Source organism: Pelophylax lessonae (assembly GCF_965119305.1).
Source record: "Pelophylax lessonae genome assembly, chromosome: 1".
Classification (NCBI taxonomy): domain Eukaryota; kingdom Metazoa; phylum Chordata; class Amphibia; order Anura; family Ranidae; genus Pelophylax; species Pelophylax lessonae.
The window spans coordinates 434,728,038-434,749,874 of record NC_138768.1 but is presented as its reverse complement, the minus strand read 5'-3'; the positions used below and the strand labels follow the sequence as shown (position 1 = coordinate 434,749,874).

At 44.4% G+C, this 21,837-nt stretch overlaps 1 protein-coding gene across 2 annotated transcripts in view; it reads right to left on the bottom strand.

Annotated features, from left to right (window-relative positions):
* ECPAS (Ecm29 proteasome adaptor and scaffold) overlaps positions 1-21,837 on the bottom strand; it is a 230,229-nt gene that overhangs the window by 110,892 nt on the left and 97,500 nt on the right. For both annotated transcript variants that reach the window (XM_082267213.1, XM_082267214.1), the window contains 2 exons: positions 13,127-13,292; positions 12,805-12,977 (listed from right to left, as the gene is read on the bottom strand). In XM_082267213.1, coding sequence (XP_082123339.1) covers positions 12,805-12,977; positions 13,127-13,292 — 339 coding nt within the window. The remainder of the gene's footprint in view (positions 1-12,804; positions 12,978-13,126; positions 13,293-21,837) is intronic.

Below are 21,837 nucleotides of genomic sequence, written 5' to 3'. Positions count from 1 at the left end.
CCGATATACGGAGCAGCCAAGGTTGGAGGAAACCGCGCAAACGTCCCCCCACCCCTGAAAAGGGTGAGGGCGCCCCTTCAGGCAGAGGCGGATTGACCCGCCGAGCCGGCATTGCCGGCCTTCTGCTTACCCGCCCAGGGCTTCTTCTGGTTGCCCTGAGCCTTGAAGGGCTTGCCCTTGGATTAGTTCCGAAAGGCACGAAAGGACCCCTGATTGGATCTAGGCGCAGAACCCCGCTTGCCACGGAAAGACTTGTTCTTCGAGTTCTGGGGCAGCATAGTGCTCTTGCCCCCCGTGACGCCTTTCACCAAGGTGTCCAACGCCTCGCCAAAAAGGCGAGAGCCAGCATAGGGAAAATCAGAAACAGTTTTCCTTGAGGACTGGTCGGCCGACCAGCTCTTCAGCCATATCAGTCGCCGGTTTTGCACCGCAACACTAGAGAGGCGAGCCACCAAGGGGGCCTCATTTAAGGCTGCATCACACAAGTGTGAAAAGAGTGGAATAAATTGCGCTCAACACTTAACACAACCAAAAAGTGCTTGTGTGCATAAATATGTGAATAAATGATTATAAATAAATAAATATATACAAAATCCTAAATGTGAAAGGTCCTTGGTAAATATATATCAACAGTCTTTAAAGTGCCCAGTGCAATACAGATCTCTCAGCAATGACTGAAAATCACTCCAACTTCAAGTGAGGGACCTCCACCTTAAGAAACTTTTCTCCACCCAGTGCTCGGGGTAAATACTTCTTACCAAAGCTGATGGACCCCTTAATTACAGGGGGTCTAAAACAGCGTAGATGGTCCACAAATGCCTCCAAGCTATCCTTCAGGTCCCTTGATATAAGACTCAGCTCGCATAAGGAACTCCAAGTATTTCAGGATATTTTTGTGGGGAGAAAGATAAGGAAACTCCGATAGTGTAGTATGTTCTGGTAATTAGGGTTTATTAATGAAATTGCACTTACTCAAAACATTAGATTCAAACGCCTTCATGCAGTAAATGCAGCATGGGTTCGGTGTACGGGACGCTCCTAAGCTTCTGCGTATCACCAACCCGGAACTCCACGGTCTCACGTTCCCGACGCACGTTTCGTCAGACGCGCTGACGTCATCAGGGGATCATGTGACCGTACGTTTCCATTCACAATAAATAGAGGTATCTAGCTGACAACATCCAATCGCTGGCCGGCGGTTTCAGAACCGCCCATTCCTTTCGGGATGCTAGGTTCACTCCCATGCCCGGAAGTGCTCCGCGGCCATTTCTTATTTGGGCAAATCGCCAGTGATTTACTATAACAAGCCCGAATGGACAATCGGCAGTATTATACTAAAAAAAGGAAAAAAGGAAAAAAGGGAGGGTCCGATTGCCATACTAAAGATTGAAGGATTAATTAGATGCCAATCAATGTATAACAAATTAAGGCGATGGGATGCTGTTTACAATAAATGAATGTTGTATATAGATATAATACCCTCAATGCGATATTTAATACCATACTACATAGACTATATTTTAATAAAATCTTAAAAATATTAAATAATAATAAATAAAATTTATTGGTTTAAACATATCCCTAAAAATATTGATGTGTAGTAAAAATTCATTAAAAATTATTAAAAAATATATTTTATTCATATTAATATTAATATTGGTATGGAAAGATAAAGTGCACTATATATTCCTATAATTTGTGAAATTGCTCAAAGGTATGTTTTTACAAGTATTTTATAAAGTATTTTAAAATTACATTTTTTTAAAAATTGGAAATATAACAATTTAGGTCGATGTCAATATTCATACCTGACGGCTGTAAAGTCTGCATTTTGTAGATCCATTGGGTCTCATTCATTGAGATCTTTTTAGTCATGTTTCCCCCTCTCCAATGGCGATCTACTCTGTCAATACCACAAAAGGTCATCTGAGATGGATCCTTATTGTGATATAGACGGAAATGGTTGGAAAGGCTATGCTTGGGAAAGCCTCTCCTAACATTTCCTACATGCTCATTGATCCGGATAGAAAGCTCTCGTGTGGTCCTACCTATATATTGTAATCCACATGGACAACTTATCAAGTAAGTCACATGTGTAGATCTACATGAAATGAGCTTTTTGATTGCAAATTGTTGTCCTGTGACTTTCGACTGGAAACTGGTAATTTTCCTAGGGTTTTTTCTTGTCATAAGGCAGGCATTGCACCTACCACAAGGAAAAAAACCCTTTACATCCAGAAAGGTCGGTTTGTTTTTTGGGGGGTCAGGTATATTTGGTGCCAGCATATGTCTCAAATTTGGGGCCTTCCTGTAAATAAAATGCGGTCTTTCAGGGAGGACTTTATTCAGAGTTTTGTCTTTCAATAAAATCGACCAGTGCTTACGCACAATTGCTTCAACCTGTTTATAATTCCTGCTAAAATCTGTTAAAAACGCTAATTCCCCTTTTGTCTCTGCTTCCTTCTTTTTAGTTTTCAGTAACTCACTCCTAGGCATCCGATGTACCTGGTCTCTAATTTTAGTAACCTCTTCTTGTTTGTAGCCCTTTTCTACAAATCTTTGTGTCAATAAATTAGATTGGGCTAAAAAGTCTTCATCATTTTTACAGTTTCGCTTGATGCGCATGTATTGTCCTTTTGGGATGGCACCCAGCCATTTGGGATGGTGACAACTGCGGGTAGGAATATAACTATTTCTATCTGTTTCTTTGAAGAAACTCTTTGTAGCGATAGAACAACCCTGTTTCACCAGTGTTAGGTCTAAGAAGTTTACAGATACTTTGTCCCATGTGGCTGTGAATACAAGGCCGTACTGATTCCTATTCATGTCATCAAGGAATATTTTTAGAGATTCCTCTGACCCATTCCATACTAACAGTAAATCGTCAATGAATCTTTTGTATAGAATGAGTGACGGGTTCAGATTGGCAAAGACTTCTTTCTCTTCCCATTGCCCAAGAAGGATATTTGCCACACTAGGGGCATATTTAGCGCCCATTGCCACGCCTCTAATTTGGTTATAATAACCTCCATCATGCCAAAAATAATTATTTTCCATGGCTAGGCTTAGGGCATCACAAATAAACTTTTTTTGTTGAGGTTTTATGTTGGTTTTAGTGTTTAGGGCAGCTATAGTAGTGTTAAGTACATCATCCTGCTTCAAGCTGGTGTACAGGGATTCGATATCAACTGTTACCAAGAAAGTGTTTGGCTGTACTTCTACTTGCTCCAATAGGTTAATCAAGTGTTTACTGTCTTTCAAATGAGAAGGATAAAGTGGTACAATCGGTTGCAAAAAATGGTCCACATATTCCCCTATCCGGGAAAAAATCGATTCGATGCCACTAATAATAGGCCTCCCAGGGGGCTTAGTCTTGTTTTTGTGGACCTTTGGCAACTGGTAAATTGTGGGTAAGCGTGGTGCTTTGGGCACAAGATACTGTGCCTCTTTTTTGGTTAGTATACCTTTTTCTTTAGCCTTTTTCACAATTTTCTCAAGTTTTGATTTTAGACTCTGGGTGGGGTTGGTTCTCAACTTTTGATAGGTGACTTGGTCACCCACTAGTCTGTCTAGTTCTAGTTTGTAATCACTTTTGTTGAGAACTACTATTCCCCCCCCTTTGTCTGCTCCTCGTATGACTATGTCTTTACGGTCCTCTAGTTCCTTGAGGCCCTTTTCTAATTCTTTTTTGGTGTAGTGGTGTTTTAATTTAATTTTCCGCACATCATCTTCTACCATACTTTTAAAAACTTCCAAACAATGGTTGGAAGCTTTGGGAGGATTAAAAACAGAACGATTTTTCAATCCACTGTCCTGATAATCAGCATTATTAGAGGTAGGGTTAAACGGTTTTTCTAAAAAATATTTTTTAATTTTAAGCTTCCTGACATATTTTTCAATATCTATAAAGGTGTTGAACTTGTCAACACTTTTGTCAGGGGCAAATTTAAGACCAAGTTCCAGTATTTTTAATTCGTCAGAAGTGAACTGGGCATTACTGAGATTGAAGATCCCAGCCCCTAGGACTCTCTTTTCCTTTTGTTTCTTTCGTCCACCTCTGCACCCTCTCCTCTGTTTTCCGTTCTTTCGTTTGGTGGAGGATTTCTTTGGGGTGTCATTTCCTGTTGATAATGGGGATAAGTATCCCCTCCCCATTGCTGTCAATGGTTCTCTTTCTGCCAGTAATTCCCTTGGTTCCATTGTTGTTGTTGGGGTCTCCAATTCTGTGAACCCCTCCCTCGTTGCCAAGGCTGGCCTCTCCCACCTCCTCTGTGTCCCCGCCAGGTTCCATTCGGGTGGTTGGAGCCTCTTCCCCTCCCTCTTTGACCCGGGGCGCCACCTCGCCCCCTCCCCCGAAAACCCTTCTGTTGATTTTCTGGGGTATAGGCCAGAGGGGAGTAGCTGTTATACGTGGGTACATTGTACTGGGAGGTGTTAAAATATTGTGGTCTATTGTTTCTATTTCCAGTATATTCATTCCTACCATTATCATCAAAGTTTGGAGTCCCCCCAGTGGGAGTGAAATTAGGATCTATGAATCTCTCAATTCCCATCTCTCTCACTGCCGGGGACTGTGTAGGGATATTATTAATGTTTGTGGCATTTGGTCCCAACGGAATATCCTGCCATTTGTACACTTTAGACTCTTTGTAGTCCAATAAATCTCTTTGGTATTTATTAATCTTTTTGTTTCGGGTGTCCTTATCTATTTTCTCTAAAAATTTCTGGGTTAATATAATTTTTTCTTTAAAATCAGCATTATCTTTATAAGGTTCTAGAGTGGTTTTTAACTCACTAATTTTTTCCTCCAGCTTAGTCATTTTCGCCTTCCTTCGCGATATAATAAGACTAAGTAGTCTGGATTCGCTGTGGTTAAAAAAATTAAACCATTCTTTATCTAGGTCGGGATCTGCCAGACCATCATTGGGACCTAGATCCCAACGTAACCTTCTTGGCGTTATTTTCATTTTTATGTACTGTTCTAAGGTGGCCAAGTCCCACCATACACGGATTTTCTTTTCAAGTACATTTTTGAGAGTTTTAACACTCTGCTCCATGTCTTTTGAAACAGTACTTTGTGCTGAAAAAATATCTGCTGTGGTCCTATCTTTCATGAAATCAAATATATCCATTGCTGCAGGATCAACACAAATGTGCAAAATAAATGAAAAGAATTTTGGTGGCCCAAAAGAAACTGCGCAAAATTGGTGATATTCGATACTAAATTAATCAATCAAATTGTCATAAATTAATTAAATATATATAAGAGGAATTGCTTCCATAGTGCAAGCTGCAATAAAAACGTATAAAACGCATAAATGTGAAAAGAGTGGAATAAATTGCGCTCAACACTTAACACAACCAAAAAGTGCTTGTGTGCATAAATATGTGAATAAATGATTATAAATAAATAAATATATACAAAATCCTAAATGTGAAAGGTCCTTGGTAAATATATATCAACAGTCTTTAAAGTGCCCAGTGCAATACAGATCTCTCAGCAATGACTGAAAATCACTCCAACTTCAAGTGAGGGACCTCCACCTTAAGAAACTTTTCTCCACCCAGTGAACCCAGAAATTTTTAGAGAAAATAGATAAGGACACCCGAAACAAAAAGATTAATAAATACCAAAGAGATTTATTGGACTACAAAGAGTCTAAAGTGTACAAATGGCAGGATATTCCGTTGGGACCAAATGCCACAAACATTAATAATATCCCTACACAGTCCCCGGCAGTGAGAGAGATGGGAATTGAGAGATTCATAGATCCTAATTTCACTCCCACTGGGGGGACTCCAAACTTTGATGATAATGGTAGGAATGAATATACTGGAAATAGAAACAATAGACCACAATATTTTAACACCTCCCAGTACAATGTACCCACGTATAACAGCTACTCCCCTCTGGCCTATACCCCAGAAAATCAACAGAAGGGTTTTCGGGGGAGGGGGCGAGGTGGCGCCCCGGGTCAAAGAGGGAGGGGAAGAGGCTCCAACCACCCGAATGGAACCTGGCGGGGACACAGAGGAGGTGGGAGAGGCCAGCCTTGGCAACGAGGGAGGGGTTCACAGAATTGGAGACCCCAACAACAACAATGGAACCAAGGGAATTACTGGCAGAAAGAGAACCATTGGCAGCAATGGGGAGGGGATACTTATCCCCATTATCAACAGGAAATGACACCCCAAAGAAATCCTCCACCAAACGAAAGAACGGAAAACAGAGGAGAGGGTGCAGAGGTGGACGAAAGAAACAAAAGGAAAAGAGAGTCCTAGGGGCTGGGATCTTCAATCTCAGTAATGCCCAGTTCACTTCTGACGAATTAAAAATACTGGAACTTGGTCTTAAATTTGCCCCTGACAAAAGTGTTGACAAGTTCAACACCTTTATAGATATTGAAAAATATGTCAGGAAGCTTAAAATTAAAAAATATTTTTTAGAAAAACCGTTTAACCCTACCTCTAATAATGCTGATTATCAGGACAGTGGATTGAAAAATCGTTCTGTTTTTAATCCTCCCAAAGCTTCCAACCATTGTTTGGAAGTTTTTAAAAGTATGGTAGAAGATGATGTGCGGAAAATTAAATTAAAACACCACTACACCAAAAAAGAATTAGAAAAGGGCCTCAAGGAACTAGAGGACCGTAAAGACATAGTCATACGAGGAGCAGACAAAGGGGGGGGAATAGTAGTTCTCAACAAAAGTGATTACAAACTAGAACTAGACAGACTAGTGGGTGACCAAGTCACCTATCAAAAGTTGAGAACCAACCCCACCCAGAGTCTAAAATCAAAACTTGAGAAAATTGTGAAAAAGGCTAAAGAAAAAGGTATACTAACCAAAAAAGAGGCACAGTATCTTGTGCCCAAAGCACCACGCTTACCCACAATTTACCAGTTGCCAAAGGTCCACAAAAACAAGACTAAGCCCCCTGGGAGGCCTATTATTAGTGGCATCGAATCGATTTTTTCCCGGATAGGGGAATATGTGGACCATTTTTTGCAACCGATTGTACCACTTTATCCTTCTCATTTGAAAGACAGTAAACACTTGATTAACCTATTGGAGCAAGTAGAAGTACAGCCAAACACTTTCTTGGTAACAGTTGATATCGAATCCCTGTACACCAGCTTGAAGCAGGATGATGTACTTAACACTACTATAGCTGCCCTAAACACTAAAACCAACATAAAACCTCAACAAAAAAAGTTTATTTGTGATGCCCTAAGCCTAGCCATGGAAAATAATTATTTTTGGCATGATGGAGGTTATTATAACCAAATTAGAGGCGTGGCAATGGGCGCTAAATATGCCCCTAGTGTGGCAAATATCCTTCTTGGGCAATGGGAAGAGAAAGAAGTCTTTGCCAATCTGAACCCGTCACTCATTCTATACAAAAGATTCATTGACGATTTACTGTTAGTATGGAATGGGTCAGAGGAATCTCTAAAAATATTCCTTGATGACATGAATAGGAATCAGTACGGCCTTGTATTCACAGCCACATGGGACAAAGTATCTGTAAACTTCTTAGACCTAACACTGGTGAAACAGGGTTGTTCTATCGCTACAAAGAGTTTCTTCAAAGAAACAGATAGAAATAGTTATATTCCTACCCGCAGTTGTCACCATCCCAAATGGCTGGGTGCCATCCCAAAAGGACAATACATGCGCATCAAGCGAAACTGTAAAAATGATGAAGACTTTTTAGCCCAATCTAATTTATTGACACAAAGATTTGTAGAAAAGGGCTACAAACAAGAAGAGGTTACTAAAATTAGAGACCAGGTACATCGGATGCCTAGGAGTGAGTTACTGAAAACTAAAAAGAAGGAAGCAGAGACAAAAGGGGAATTAGCGTTTTTAACAGATTTTAGCAGGAATTATAAACAGGTTGAAGCAATTGTGCGTAAGCACTGGTCGATTTTATTGAAAGACAAAACTCTGAATAAAGTCCTCCCTGAAAGACCGCATTTTATTTACAGGAAGGCCCCAAATTTGAGACATATGCTGGCACCAAATATACCTGACCCCCCAAAAAACAAACCGACCTTTCTGGATGTAAAGGGTTTTTTTCCTTGTGGTAGGTGCAATGCCTGCCTTATGACAAGAAAAAACCCTAGGAAAATTACCAGTTTCCAGTCGAAAGTCACAGGACAACAATTTGCAATCAAAAAGCTCATTTCATGTAGATCTACACATGTGACTTACTTGATAAGTTGTCCATGTGGATTACAATATATAGGTAGGACCACACGAGAGCTTTCTATCCGGATCAATGAGCATGTAGGAAATGTTAGGAGAGGCTTTCCCAAGCATAGCCTTTCCAACCATTTCCGTCTATATCACAATAAGGATCCATCTCAGATGACCTTTTGTGGTATTGACAGAGTAGATCGCCATTGGAGAGGGGGAAACATGACTAAAAAGATCTCAATGAATGAGACCCAATGGATCTACAAAATGCAGACTTTACAGCCGTCAGGTATGAATATTGACATCGACCTAAATTGTTATATTTCCAATTTTTAAAAAAATGTAATTTTAAAATACTTTATAAAATACTTGTAAAAACATACCTTTGAGCAATTTCACAAATTATAGGAATATATAGTGCACTTTATCTTTCCATACCAATATTAATATTAATATGAATAAAATATATTTTTTAATAATTTTTAATGAATTTTTACTACACATCAATATTTTTAGGGATATGTTTAAACCAATAAATTTTATTTATTATTATTTAATATTTTTAAGATTTTATTAAAATATAGTCTATGTAGTATGGTATTAAATATCGCATTGAGGGTATTATATCTATATACAACATTCATTTATTGTAAACAGCATCCCATCGCCTTAATTTGTTATACATTGATTGGCATCTAATTAATCCTTCAATCTTTAGTATGGCAATCGGACCCTCCCTTTTTTCCTTTTTTCCTTTTTTTAGTATAATACTGCCGATTGTCCATTCGGGCTTGTTATAGTAAATCACTGGCGATTTGCCCAAATAAGAAATGGCCGCGGAGCACTTCCGGGCATGGGAGTGAACCTAGCATCCCGAAAGGAATGGGCGGTTCTGAAACCGCCGGCCAGCGATTGGATGTTGTCAGCTAGATACCTCTATTTATTGTGAATGGAAACGTACGGTCACATGATCCCCTGATGACGTCAGCGCGTCTGACGAAACGTGCGTCGGGAACGTGAGACCGTGGAGTTCCGGGTTGGTGATACGCAGAAGCTTAGGAGCGTCCCGTACACCGAACCCATGCTGCATTTACTGCATGAAGGCGTTTGAATCTAATGTTTTGAGTAAGTGCAATTTCATTAATAAACCCTAATTACCAGAACATACTACACTATCGGAGTTTCCTTATCTTTCTCCCCACAAAAATATCCTGAAATACTTGGAGTTCCTTATGCGAGCTGAGTCTTATATCAAGGGACCTGAAGGATAGCTTGGAGGCATTTGTGGACCATCTACGCTGTTTTAGACCCCCTGTAATTAAGGGGTCCATCAGCTTTGGTAAGAAGTATTTACCCCGAGCACTGGGTGGAGAAAAGTTTCTTAAGGTGGAGGTCCCTCACTTGAAGTTGGAGTGATTTTCAGTCATTGCTGAGAGATCTGTATTGCACTGGGCACTTTAAAGACTGTTGATATATATTTACCAAGGACCTTTCACATTTAGGATTTTGTATATATTTATTTATTTATAATCATTTATTCACATATTTATGCACACAAGCACTTTTTGGTTGTGTTAAGTGTTGAGCGCAATTTATTCCACTCTTTTCACATTTATGCGTTTTATACGTTTTTATTGCAGCTTGCACTATGGAAGCAATTCCTCTTATATATATTTAATTAATTTATGACAATTTGATTGATTAATTTAGTATCGAATATCACCAATTTTGCGCAGTTTCTTTTGGGCCACCAAAATTCTTTTCATGCATCACACAAGTACATGACTCCTTGGTGGATCTGATCCACCATTTCCAGTCGGGCAGGCGGCACGTCATCAGACACAAGATTGCCCCTAAGCATCTTAATCCAATCAGCCACCGCCTGAGCCACCAGAACGGACGCGAAAACGGGTCTGAGCAACGAACCCGCCACCGTATAGGAATGGCGGGCTAGAGACTCCAACCTCCGGTCCGTGGGATCCCGGAAAACCGGGGTATCCTCAGTAGGAACCAAGGTAGCCTTGTTCGATACGGCCACAGTGTGATCCACCTGTGGAGGCACACACCATCGTGATTCCGTAGCCGGCGCAAAAGGATAAAGCAATTTAAACCGACTAGGTACCAAGAATGGACGTTTTAACGTGCGCCACATTTAATTAACAGTGTAATGGAATTCCGCTGGGCAGGGAAAAACCTGCGCAGACTTGCGGGTCCTGTGTGTCCCAAATGAGGACACAACTCCCGGAGGACAGGGCTCATCCTCTAAATGCAAAGTTTCTTTAACAGAAACAATTAACTCATCCATGGTCACCCATTCTTCAGGTGACCCTGGGGAGGATGTATCAACACACTCCATTTCAGCCTCCCCCTCAGACCCCGGGGGGTCTAAGGATGAGCGGGACCCTGAAAAGGGCACGCTCGCAGCAGCAGCCATATCCCCATCTGAATCAGAAGAGAGAGACAACCTGGGCCTCTTTCTCGCAGCCCGTTCAGACATCAGCACTTCCATATTTGCCACCAAAGTCGCTACTACAGCAGCCAGATCGGGTCGCAGCGGAGCCACAGGAGAACTGGGGCCCCCCACTAAAGCTGGAGGAAACTTGCTTTCCTGAGAATCCATGGCTCAAGTTATCAGAACAAACTACAGTGCAAAAACGGTGTACTGTCCCCTTTAAGAACGCTGCGGTGTGCGCAGCCCACCGCTACTGCTACAGTGATGAAAGACCCCCAAAGGAGAAAAGAAACTGAGCCAGAAGCGATATACAGAGGGAAATCGAGAGTGATAACCTGCAGAGCGTTGCTACCAGTGTCCTTGCGGCTGATGGAAAGGAAGTGCTGCTGGAGAGGGCTGGACTATAAGCCAGACCCCGGGAAAATGGCTGCCCCATAGGGATGCATTGGAGGCTACGCCAAAATGGCCGCCGACATGCGGCCGGACCGATCGTTCCACCGCCCACAAAATGGCGACGGATGGCGCCAAAATGACATGCAGGATCTCCCCAGAGGAGCTATACATGTGTGCCCATATCAAAGCTGGTGGACCGCGCGAAAATGCACCGCTGCGGTCGCCACACAAGCACCAACGTCTGCACCCCCAACATGCACCTAAGGTGACACAGGGACAGGGACCCCCAGGCAACATACAGATCTGCACAAGCGATCCCCGCAGGAATCGCACAGGGAGTCACAGATGCAACACAGTCTGCCACCCCAAACAGAGTCCCCACACAGAAAAGTACTTACCTGTACCAGATGGCGTGGGGAGCCTCCATGCATGGAAAACCTCTGTCCTCATCTGACAGGGAGTGCCGTGAGCCAGGGACATGAAGCTGCAGCACCGCAGACGAGTCCTGTGAGGTAGCCACCTCACGTCTGCATCCCTGCAGCGAACAGGGATGGGTCGTTCGTAATGCCAGGGCGAACCATAGCTGAATGCTCGATGGCGGTCTGGGGGTCCATCTGACCCTTTTGCTCTGGTCAACCAGGGCGGCCAGTCCGAATCCCAGCACCGCATGATCCATCTTCATCCGAAGAGAAGACTAACACTAGAAGCTGACAAAATAAACAGCTAGTAAAGTAAAAGAAAAAACTGACATTTTCAAAGAAAATCAAATAAAAGATTAGGAAGGCTGAGACTGAAGCCCCAGCACAAGGGAAGCCTGACTATTCCTGACGCTAGGCAGATTAAAACTGAGTTGGGAGTGGTGATGCGGGGGGGTATTGACCAGATGGGACAGCCCCCATGGGTGTGTATATGCTAATGCCTTTTGTCTTTGGACTAAGTCTATATGCCTAGCTATTCCTGCGGATGGGAAGTCAATACCCAACATTGATGACTTAGAGGAGGCGGCGACTGTCGGAGGACGTAAGAGAAACATTGCCTGGTCTGATGTGTCTTGATTTCAGCTGCAACATTCAGATGGTAGGTTCATAATATTGCATAAACAGCATGAAAGCATGGATTAATCCTACCATGATTCAATGGTTGAGGCTGATGGTGGTGTAATAGTGTGGGGGATATTTTCTTAGGACAATTTGGGCCCCTTAGCACCAATTAAGCATTGCTTAAATACCACAACCTACCTAGGTATTTTTGCTGACCATGTTCATCCCTTTATGACTACAGTTTGCCCATCTTCTGATGGCTACTTCCAGCAGAAAAATGCACCATGTCACAAAGCTGAAATCATCTCATTTTGGTTTCTTGAACATTAAATTGAGTTCACTGTACTCCAATGGCTTTCACAATCACCCGATCCCAGTCCAATAGATTATGTTTGGAATGTGGTGGAATGGGAGATTTGCATTATGGATGTGCAGCCGACAAATCTGCAGCAATTGCACAATGCTATCATGTTAATATGGACCAAAATCTCTGAGGATCCTTGTTGAATCCATCCCACGAAGAATTAAGTCTGATGGCAAAAGGGGGTCCAACCCGGTGCTAGCAAGGTGTACCAAATAAAGTGGCCGATGAGTATCTCAGTAAATATTATCCAAATTTAATTTGTACCATTAAATATTCTCCTCTGTCTTTCTATAGAAAATAAGTAAGGTAAAATAGATCTTGTGGGCAAATACAAACTAATTGCACATTGACCTTATTAGTTTCTTTGCCAGATGTTATCCTGCCCAATAGATTTTCCACAAGCTGCTTCTTGGTGAAGCCAGGGCCTTCATCAGGTATGGGAAGGGACCCATTCCGTCCAATCTCTCCTAAAGCTGTAGCTGCAGCAATTGACAACAAAGGAGATGAATTGTCCAAAAACAGGCCTGTGCAAGGAGGGAAAAACATTTGAGCATTTTCATTGAAACAATTGGAAAGATCACTTGTAACAGCAAGTTATATTGCATTGCAATGTGTCCATATATACATACACATTTTGCCCAAAATATATACATCAAAATTAAGTTTGTCTCACCAATGGTTTCCACACAATTCTGGAGGATTTCATCCTCATTATTTATAGAGAGAGATCCAGATGTCTCCATATTTTCCAGCTCATCTTTACTTGTGTGACATTTATCTAAGTATCTCCAAATCAGATAGCCCAATGCCAAGATAGAGCCATGCTGAGCCTCTGGGTTCTGCAAACAGAAAAGTTTTGGGAATTCGGTTAGAAGGCAATTCTTTAGATTCATATTTTAGTACTAACTTTTTGGGAAATGGGGTGTATGTGTGTAGGTGCTGGATGCATAACATTTGAGCAATTTTTATATAATCAATAGGCACTGCTATTTATGAAACATGAAGTTAAATGTTTGGCATGGTTACCGAGAAATCCATATTTTAGGATTAGGATGCCACTTTTGTACAAGAGATTGACCACAACTAATAAAGCAGGTCAAAGGGTACACGGTATTGCCTAAGGCCATTAAAATTATTTTCTGGGGGGCGTGGCCAAGAGCGGCATGTGAGCGGTCGCATCTCACAGAGCTCATGACACTGATCCTGCTCCCAGCTTACTAGACACCCTGTTTTTGAGCACAGACCTACCAGCACTTTATGTTGTCCCGACAGAGCATTCCGAGCCTTCGATCGGCCAGTATGGTGACCCCCAAGAGCAAGGAGGACTGAGCGCCCTCAGATTACCAAAATGGCGCCACTGTGCCTCTGCCTTGGCGAGGTCCATGGGGCACAGATAAAAAGGACACAGTGAGTACTCAGCCCAAAACCCCAAAGGCACCAGGGAAAGATCCTCCCAAAGACATTCTATACTATGTCCAGAAACTGAGCAGTCACCAGGAGGAGGACTTAGAGGCCACGCCAGCTATTTTCCAAACTGAGACCGGTGATGAGCACCCCACACAAGGCCCCTCTGCTTGTTCTGAACAGACCCCTTCAGACACTGAGGAGGGAGAAGAAGAGGGTAAACAGCCAACACTTGCTGACATACTGAGAGCAGTGAATAAATGCCCAGCTTCTGTGAACATACTTAATGCAGATTTTGGAGGCCTGAGGGAGGAGGTGGGCTTCATGAGACAGGAACTGCAGAAGATCAGAGAGTGTACTATTGCAGTTGAAAGCAGAGTCAGTGAGATGGAAGATAGGCTCACTCTGCTCATCAGAGAAACGTAATCCATTGCAAGGATGGCAAAAGATACAGAGATGTGGGCTGAGGATATGGAGAACCGCCTCAGATGCAACATTTGTATTGTGGGGCTCCCTGAAAAGGGGGAGGGGAAAGACAACAGAATTTGGGGAGCGTTGGCTCCTGGAGCTATTCGGCAAAGAAGCCTCCACCCCTTAGTACTCGGTGGAGCGTGCCTCCTAAGCCGCTTCTTTCTGGCCGCCCACCACGTACCCTCCTAGCTAGATTGCTGAATTACAAGGATAAAGAAATTGTCCATCAAGCAGGCCAGGGAAAAGAGAAATATACATTTTAATGGGACCAGGATTTCATTATACCTAGATTTCTCAACTGAAGTACAGCGTAGCCGAGCTCGTTATGCAGGCATCAAGAAGAGGCTCCAGCGCCTTCAAGTTACTTATGCCATGTTATTCCCTGCTAAATTAAGGATCACTGTGAAAGGGCAATCACACTTCGAGTCACCAGTTGATGCCTCAGACTGGCTGGATGCTAACGAGCAATCCCTGCGTCAGAAGCAAAGGGAAACTGCAGAGGAAGACTTGACTATTTACCCTCTCTACATAAGTGAGAGCCTTCCACATGATACTACACCTCTAGCTGGGAGAAATACTACACAATAGGTCAATTTCTCTCAAATATTGTTCACAAATCTGTCTAAATCTGTGTTAGTGAGCATTTCTTTGCCGAGATAATCCATCCACCTTACAGGAGTGGCATATCAAGATGCTGATTAGAAAGCTAATTATTGCACAGGTGTGCATTAAGCTGGCCACAATTAAAGGCCAATCTAAAATGAGCAGTTTTATTACACAGTACAATGCCACAGATGTTGCAAATTTTTATGGGAGCATGCAATTGGCATGCTGACTGCAGGAATGTCCACCAGAGCTGTTGCCTGTGAATTGAATGTTCATTTCTCTACCATAAGTTGTCTCCAAAGGCGTTTCAGATGATGAATGTAGCATTTATTTCCTGGAATCCATCTGCCCTTAGCTTAGGCATGAGGCTGTGCTTCGCTAAGAAAACCCCTCCTTTTTACTAGGTAGAGAGGGTAAATGTACCTAGCAGGTAAAAAACACAACAAAAACTTTACAGGGGTTCCAATCTTTCGCCACTCAATCCAAAACTAAAAAAAAGGTCAACTTCCTTGGATTTTATGGGTATTTTTCTAAAAGAAACACTATAGGTACCAAGGAAATTAGTCATCTGAATATACATGCCAGTCAGTGGGGGAAAAGAGGAGTTAAGTTTGGTTTATTTTAGGTCTTTATGAATTAAAGGTGGTGGTACAATTCAGCTTCTAAAGCAAAAAAGCACTATCGTAAGAAAAAAGGTATTTTCTAGGCGTAATATCTAGGAGAGGTGGTGGGGGCGAGAGTTTGGCAGGTCCAGGATGGGCATTCTATGCATTAATGTGAAATTGGATTTTTGTCTTACCGTAAAATCCTTTTCTCTGAAGTTCATTGACGGACGCAGTCGTCTTATCTTCATATCAGTGGGGTGTGCTGCCGCCTACAGAAGGACACTAGGCAGAAAAAAGTTCTGGCTATGTCTACGGGCAGTCCCTGCTATAGGATGTCAGTTTTGTATCAAAGCACAGCCTTGTAAACCTGTAGCACAGATGCTGGATGGCGAAAAGCCCAGGAAGCACTAAGCACCCGAGTAGAATGCGCCTTAACAGGGAAAAGAGGAACCTGAGCCTTAATTGAATAAGCCTGTACCACTGTAGGTCTAATCCATCTGGAAATAGTCACAGCAGACACAGGCAGCCCTTTCTTTGGGCCATACTTGAGTACAAAGAGCAAATTCGACTTCCGAAAACACTCAGTAGTCGCCAAGTACACCCTGATTGCCCGAACCACACCCAAAGAATGCAGTGCAAATTCCTTAGGACGTTTTGGCTTAGGACATAATGAGGACATCGTGTTACCCTCTTTAAGTGAAAACTGGAAACCACCTTCGGAAGGAAGGACGGATCCGGACGAAGTACCACTTTATCCCTGTGAACCACCAGATAGGGAGGACAGAACAATGCCGCGGGTTCTGACACCCTGCACGCAGAAGTAATAGCCACCAAGAAGGTCACCTTCTGGGATAAGGTAAGCAGGGGAATCTCCCGAATACTTTCAAAAGGAGGTTTCTGGAGAACCGACAGCACCAAATTTAGTTTCAAGGAAGCAACGGAGGTTGCACCCGAGGTATTAAGTGCTGCGCCCCCTGGATGAAGTTACGCACCAGAGAATAGGTGGCTAATGGCCTTTAAAAGAAGATTGCCAAGGCCGAGACCTGACCCTTGATAGTACTCGAGGCCAACTTTTGATCAACTCCCTATTGAAGGAAAGCCAAAATCCAAGCCACCGAGTAAGAGCGAGGAGGAGCCCCAAGAGACTCACATCACGCAATATACGACTTCCACATACAATGATAAATCTTCCTAGAAGTCGCTTTCCTCACTTTAAGCAGAGTAGGAATTACTGAAGCAGACAAACCCCTGTCCTTCAGCACCTGGCTTTCAACAGCCAAGCCGTCAAAGCCAGCGACCGTAAAGCAAGATGAAAAAGATTGGTAAATCCTTCCTAAAGAGGGTCTGCGACTAGCCTGACCAGGTCGGCGTACCAAGCTCGGCAAGACCAGTCCAGAGCCACAAGAATGACCGGAGGGTCCCCGGAGCGGGCCACAAACCTCTGCACTTTCCTGTTGATCCGAGACGCCAACAGATCTACATTTGGAGTGCCCCAACGAAGGCACAACTGCTGGAATACCTCCGAAGAGACCATTCCTCTGCATCCAAGGCCTGTCGACTGAGGTAATCCGCCTGCCAATTTTCCACTCCTGGAATGTGAACAGCGTAGAGAGCTGGAACAAAGCGTTACACCCATCGAAGGATGCCTGCCACTTCCAAGGCCGCAAGGACCATTTTGGTGCCCCCTTGGTGATTGACATAAGCCACAGTTGTGGCATTGTCCGACTGAATGTGCACTGGACAACCCTGTAGGTGCTCGGTCCAGTGGACTAGGCAAAGCCTGATCGCTCTCAGCACCAGAACATTGATCGGTAACCTTGATTCTTCCAGGGACCAGACAACATGCCGAGAACCCCACCTGGACAGACTGGCATCCATGGTGACAATTGTCCAATATACAGGGAGGAAGGATTTCCCTTGCTTGAGCATCGGGGACCAAAGCCACCATATCAGGGACTCCCTGGTCACCTGGATCCGATTGTCCAGGGAACTTGGATTCTTGTTCCATTTGAGAAGGATTTCCTTCTGGAGGATCCTCGCGTGGAATTGAGCCAAGGGGACCACCTCGAAGGACGACACCATCAGTTCCAGAACTCTCATACAGGTTCGAAGGGACTACCACTTGCTGGCCAGCAACAGCTGAATCGCAGTCTGGAGTTTTTCCGGAGGAAGAAACACCCTGGCTAAGGACGAGTCCAGAGTCAGGCCCAGATAGTCCAGTCTCATGAAAGGGACCAAGGACGACTTCTGAAGGTTTAGAATCCACCCAAACTCCTCCAGAGTTCTCATGGTGATTGCCAAATTAGTTTCCAGCACCATGGGAGACTTCACACGTAGAAGCAGCTCGTCCAGGTAACCCAGGATCGATATCCCCCGTTGTCGCAAAAGCGCCAGGACCGGAGCCAACACCTTTGTGAAGACCCGAGGAACAGAGGCGAGACCAAAGGGCAACACCACAAACTGATAGTGATCCTCTCCCACAGCAAAACGGAGAAACCGTTGGTGTCCAGCACATATCGGGATGTGAAGGTAGGCATCTTTGATGTCTATGGAGGCCAGGAAATCCCCCTGCTGTAGGGAAGCCACCACTGTGCGAACTGATTCCATCTTGATATTTTGAACTCGCACAAAGCAATTCAGTGCCTTCAGGTCAAGGATTGGACACACCTTGCCTTCCTTCCTGGGTACCATAAACAGGATTGCATAAAAGCCCTGAAAACGTTCTGTACACGGAACCAGAACCATTATTCCCTGTTGTACTAGGTCCTGTACTGCCCCCCAAAGAGAGCCTGTAAGTGATCCAGGGACAGTCACACACTGGAAGGGAAAAACCTCACCGGCGGGACAGATCGAAACTCGATCTTGAAACCGGACCATATGACCTCTTGAACCCATTTGTCTTGTATCCGGGATAGCCACAGGTCCGAGAACCAGCAAAGATGTCCCCCCACCCCAGATACGGGAGAAGGCGCACCTTCAGGCCGAAGTGGCCTTGTCCTCAGGTCTGGAGAAACTAGATTTTTGTTTGCCAGACCAGGGTCGCATGGAACCTCCCAGGGGAGTCTTGAAGGGCTTTGCCTTATCGACTGACCCTGAGGGACGAAAAAACTTTGTGTGCTGAAAAAGGAGGGACCCCGTCTGCAACAAGGGTCCTTACCCTTGTTCGCCTGTGGGAGAAAGGTACTCTTACTCCCTGAGAGACATTTGATGTCATCCAGGGTAGCCCCAAACAGGCGATCTCCTTAAAAAAGTAGATCAGTCAAGGCCTTCTTTTAAGTCTGATCCACAGACCAGCATTTTAGCCAAAGTATATGCCGGAGGACTACTGCCGAAACAGACAGTTGGCCCAATATGGGAGCAGTATCCAGCGTGGCATCGCAAACAAATTGCAGCCCCTGCACCAGCTGGTCCAACAGCTCCTCAAAAGGCAGGAGGAAGATGTTTCCCCTCCAGGTCACGGCGTAGTAACTTAGCCCATTCAGTCAATGTTTGCGAGACCAGGGCAACCGTGCAGACCCCGCCAGGGAGTACATATTGCGGGCCACAGACTCCGCCTTTTTATTCCCTGGATCCTTAAAGGGCAGGGAATCCTCCAATGGGATCATGGTAGCTTTATTCAGTCTTGAGACCGGAGGGTCCACCGTAGGTGGCACAGTTTACTTTTTTACAAGGGACTCCTCAAAGGGATAGCGTCTAGCAATCCGCTTAGGCACCCCAGGGGAACGCTTTGGGCGCTCCCATTCCATTTTGAGCAGGTTGTCAAAAAACGTGGGATAGGGAAAAACCTTTGCCGTTCTGGATGGCTTGGGAGTGCCAAAACGTAACCTGTGCCTCAGTCGCAGTAGCTGCGTCCTCCATATTTAGGGTCTCACAGATATAACCAGTGCGTCCACCAGCGCCTTTTCTTGCGTAATTCTTGTTGTAATTCTTCCAACCGGTCCACAAGGGGTATACATTCACTTAGGTACTCACCACCTATTGTTTACATTCTTATCTTCACCCTTTAACTGGGCAGGAAGTAGGCCTGCCTTCCTGGAAGGTTCGAAGAAACACCTTTACTAGTAAGTCTACCCATTGGTTTTCTCCTTTCACCTTTAAGGATGGCAACACATGAGAGGATAATCAAGTAACCGTGGGCCTACCTTAGGGTGGGACCACCGCCTGTAGTACCTTTCGGCTGAAGACTAGGTCTTGCTGAGACCGCATCTCCACTCAATAGTGCTGCAGGAAGGTGTCTTGGCTGGACCAGGTGGCTGCACTGCGAATCTGTTCGCAGGTCGCTCCCGCTTTCTTAGCCCAGGAGATTGCCAGGGCTCTGGTTAAGTAAGCTTTCAGGTTTGCTGGCGTAGGAATACCTGAAATCTCGTATGACATGGCGATTGCTTGTCTGATCCACCTAGAGACTGAAGGCTTAGATGCGTAAAGTCCCTTCCTTGGACCAGAGTAGAGGATCAAAAGATGAAAATCTTTGGTCCTCTAAATAAGTGAGGAGGCATCTCTTCACATCTAAACAATTACATTTCTTCTCCCCCTTCATCTTAGGGCTATCACATAAAAGAATGGTAAGGTTATCTCTTGTGTCCTATGAAAGGATGATGCTACTTTGGGCAGATATAGAGGATCTGACCTGAAGATAATCCTATCTGGATCAACAAAAATGGTTCTTTAAATAGAAAGACCTTGCAAGTCCCCTACCCTTCTAGCTGTTGTGATACAGTATCTCACAAAAGTGAGTACACCCCTCACATTTTTGTAAATGTATTTTATCTTTTCATGTAACACTAAAGAAATGACACTTTGCTACAATGTAAAGCAGTGAATGTACAGCTTGTATACCCGTGTAAATTTGCTGTCCCCTCAAAATAACTCGACAGAGATTAATGTCTAAACCGCTGTCAACAAAAGTGAGTACACCCCTAAGTTAAAATGTCCACATTGGGCCCAATAAGCCATTTTCCCTCCCCGGTGTCATGTGACTCGTTAGTGTTACAAGGTCTTAGGGGTGAATGAGGAGCAGGTGTGTTAAATTTGGTGTTATTGCTCTTACTTTCTCATACTGATCAATGGAAGTTCAACATGGCAGCTCATGGCAAAGAACTCTGAGGATCTAAAAAATAAAAATAGTTGCGCTACATAAAGATGGCCTAGCCCTAGGCTATAAGAAGATTGCCAAGACCCTGAAACTGAGCTGCAACACGATGGCCAAGACCATACAGCAGTTTAACAGGACAGGTTCCACATGGAGGGTCCACCACCGGTGGAACAGTCCACTTAAGGAGGGAATCTTCATAGGGGTATCGCCTAGCAAAATCGCTTAGGGAACCGTAAGGGGACGCTTTGGACGTCCCCACGATTTAATGTTAATTCTGTCAAAATAGGAGGGGAAAGGTATTACCTTTTCCACTCTGGATGGCTTGTGAATGCCAAAAGGAATCTGCACTTCAGCTGCGTTCCCTCCATCTTTAAGGTCTCACACACAGCTACAATCAGTGCGTCCACCAGTGCTTTTTTGTACGTGGTTGCAGAAATGGAGGAATCCTCCTCACTATCTGAGGTTTCAGGGCGAGTTGTGGCAGACCCAGCAAGGTGACCCACTTCCAGGGCGTCCAAATTAGATTCAGGATCTGATGAGACCAATGAGGCAGGGGCAGGCGGGGGGCACTTTTTGCCAGCCTGTCGGCCAAAAGCCACCTCCACCCAGGACACCAAGGACTCCAGGACCTCCATCAGTGCATCGATGGATGGATGAGACCCGGAGGGCCCCACAGCTTCAGAGAGGGGATCAGGTGGGGAGATGTGCTCCAAAGACTCCATTAGTCACAAGGGGGACCCAACAGAAAAGTGTAAAACAATGCTAAGGGACAACCCCCACCGCCCTGGCAGCCCACCTGGTTGCCAGCCACAGCCAATCGATCCTCAGTAGAGAGGAAGAGGACCCTACCTGACTCACCTACCCACAGAAACTAGGCACTGAAGCTACCAGGAGAATCTGCACTGCACTAACAGCGACAGCAAATGAAAAGATTCAGGAATCAGCACCAGGGGATGAGGAGGAGCTCCCACCGCCGAAATCTCTGCCCAGAGGGCTCCACTGTCATGGCCGCTGCTATTTTTAATGGGAAACCACCGAAAAATGCCCGCTGGACTACACAAACATGGCCACCCTGCATTAAGCACACCGGCTACAAGAAAATGGCGGAACCTGGAGCGATCCCAAGGTCCCAGAAAACGGCACAGGCAGGAAGGGGGCCCTGGCAGGAGCCCCCACCAGGTACAGCCCCCCCCAGCCGATTGCACG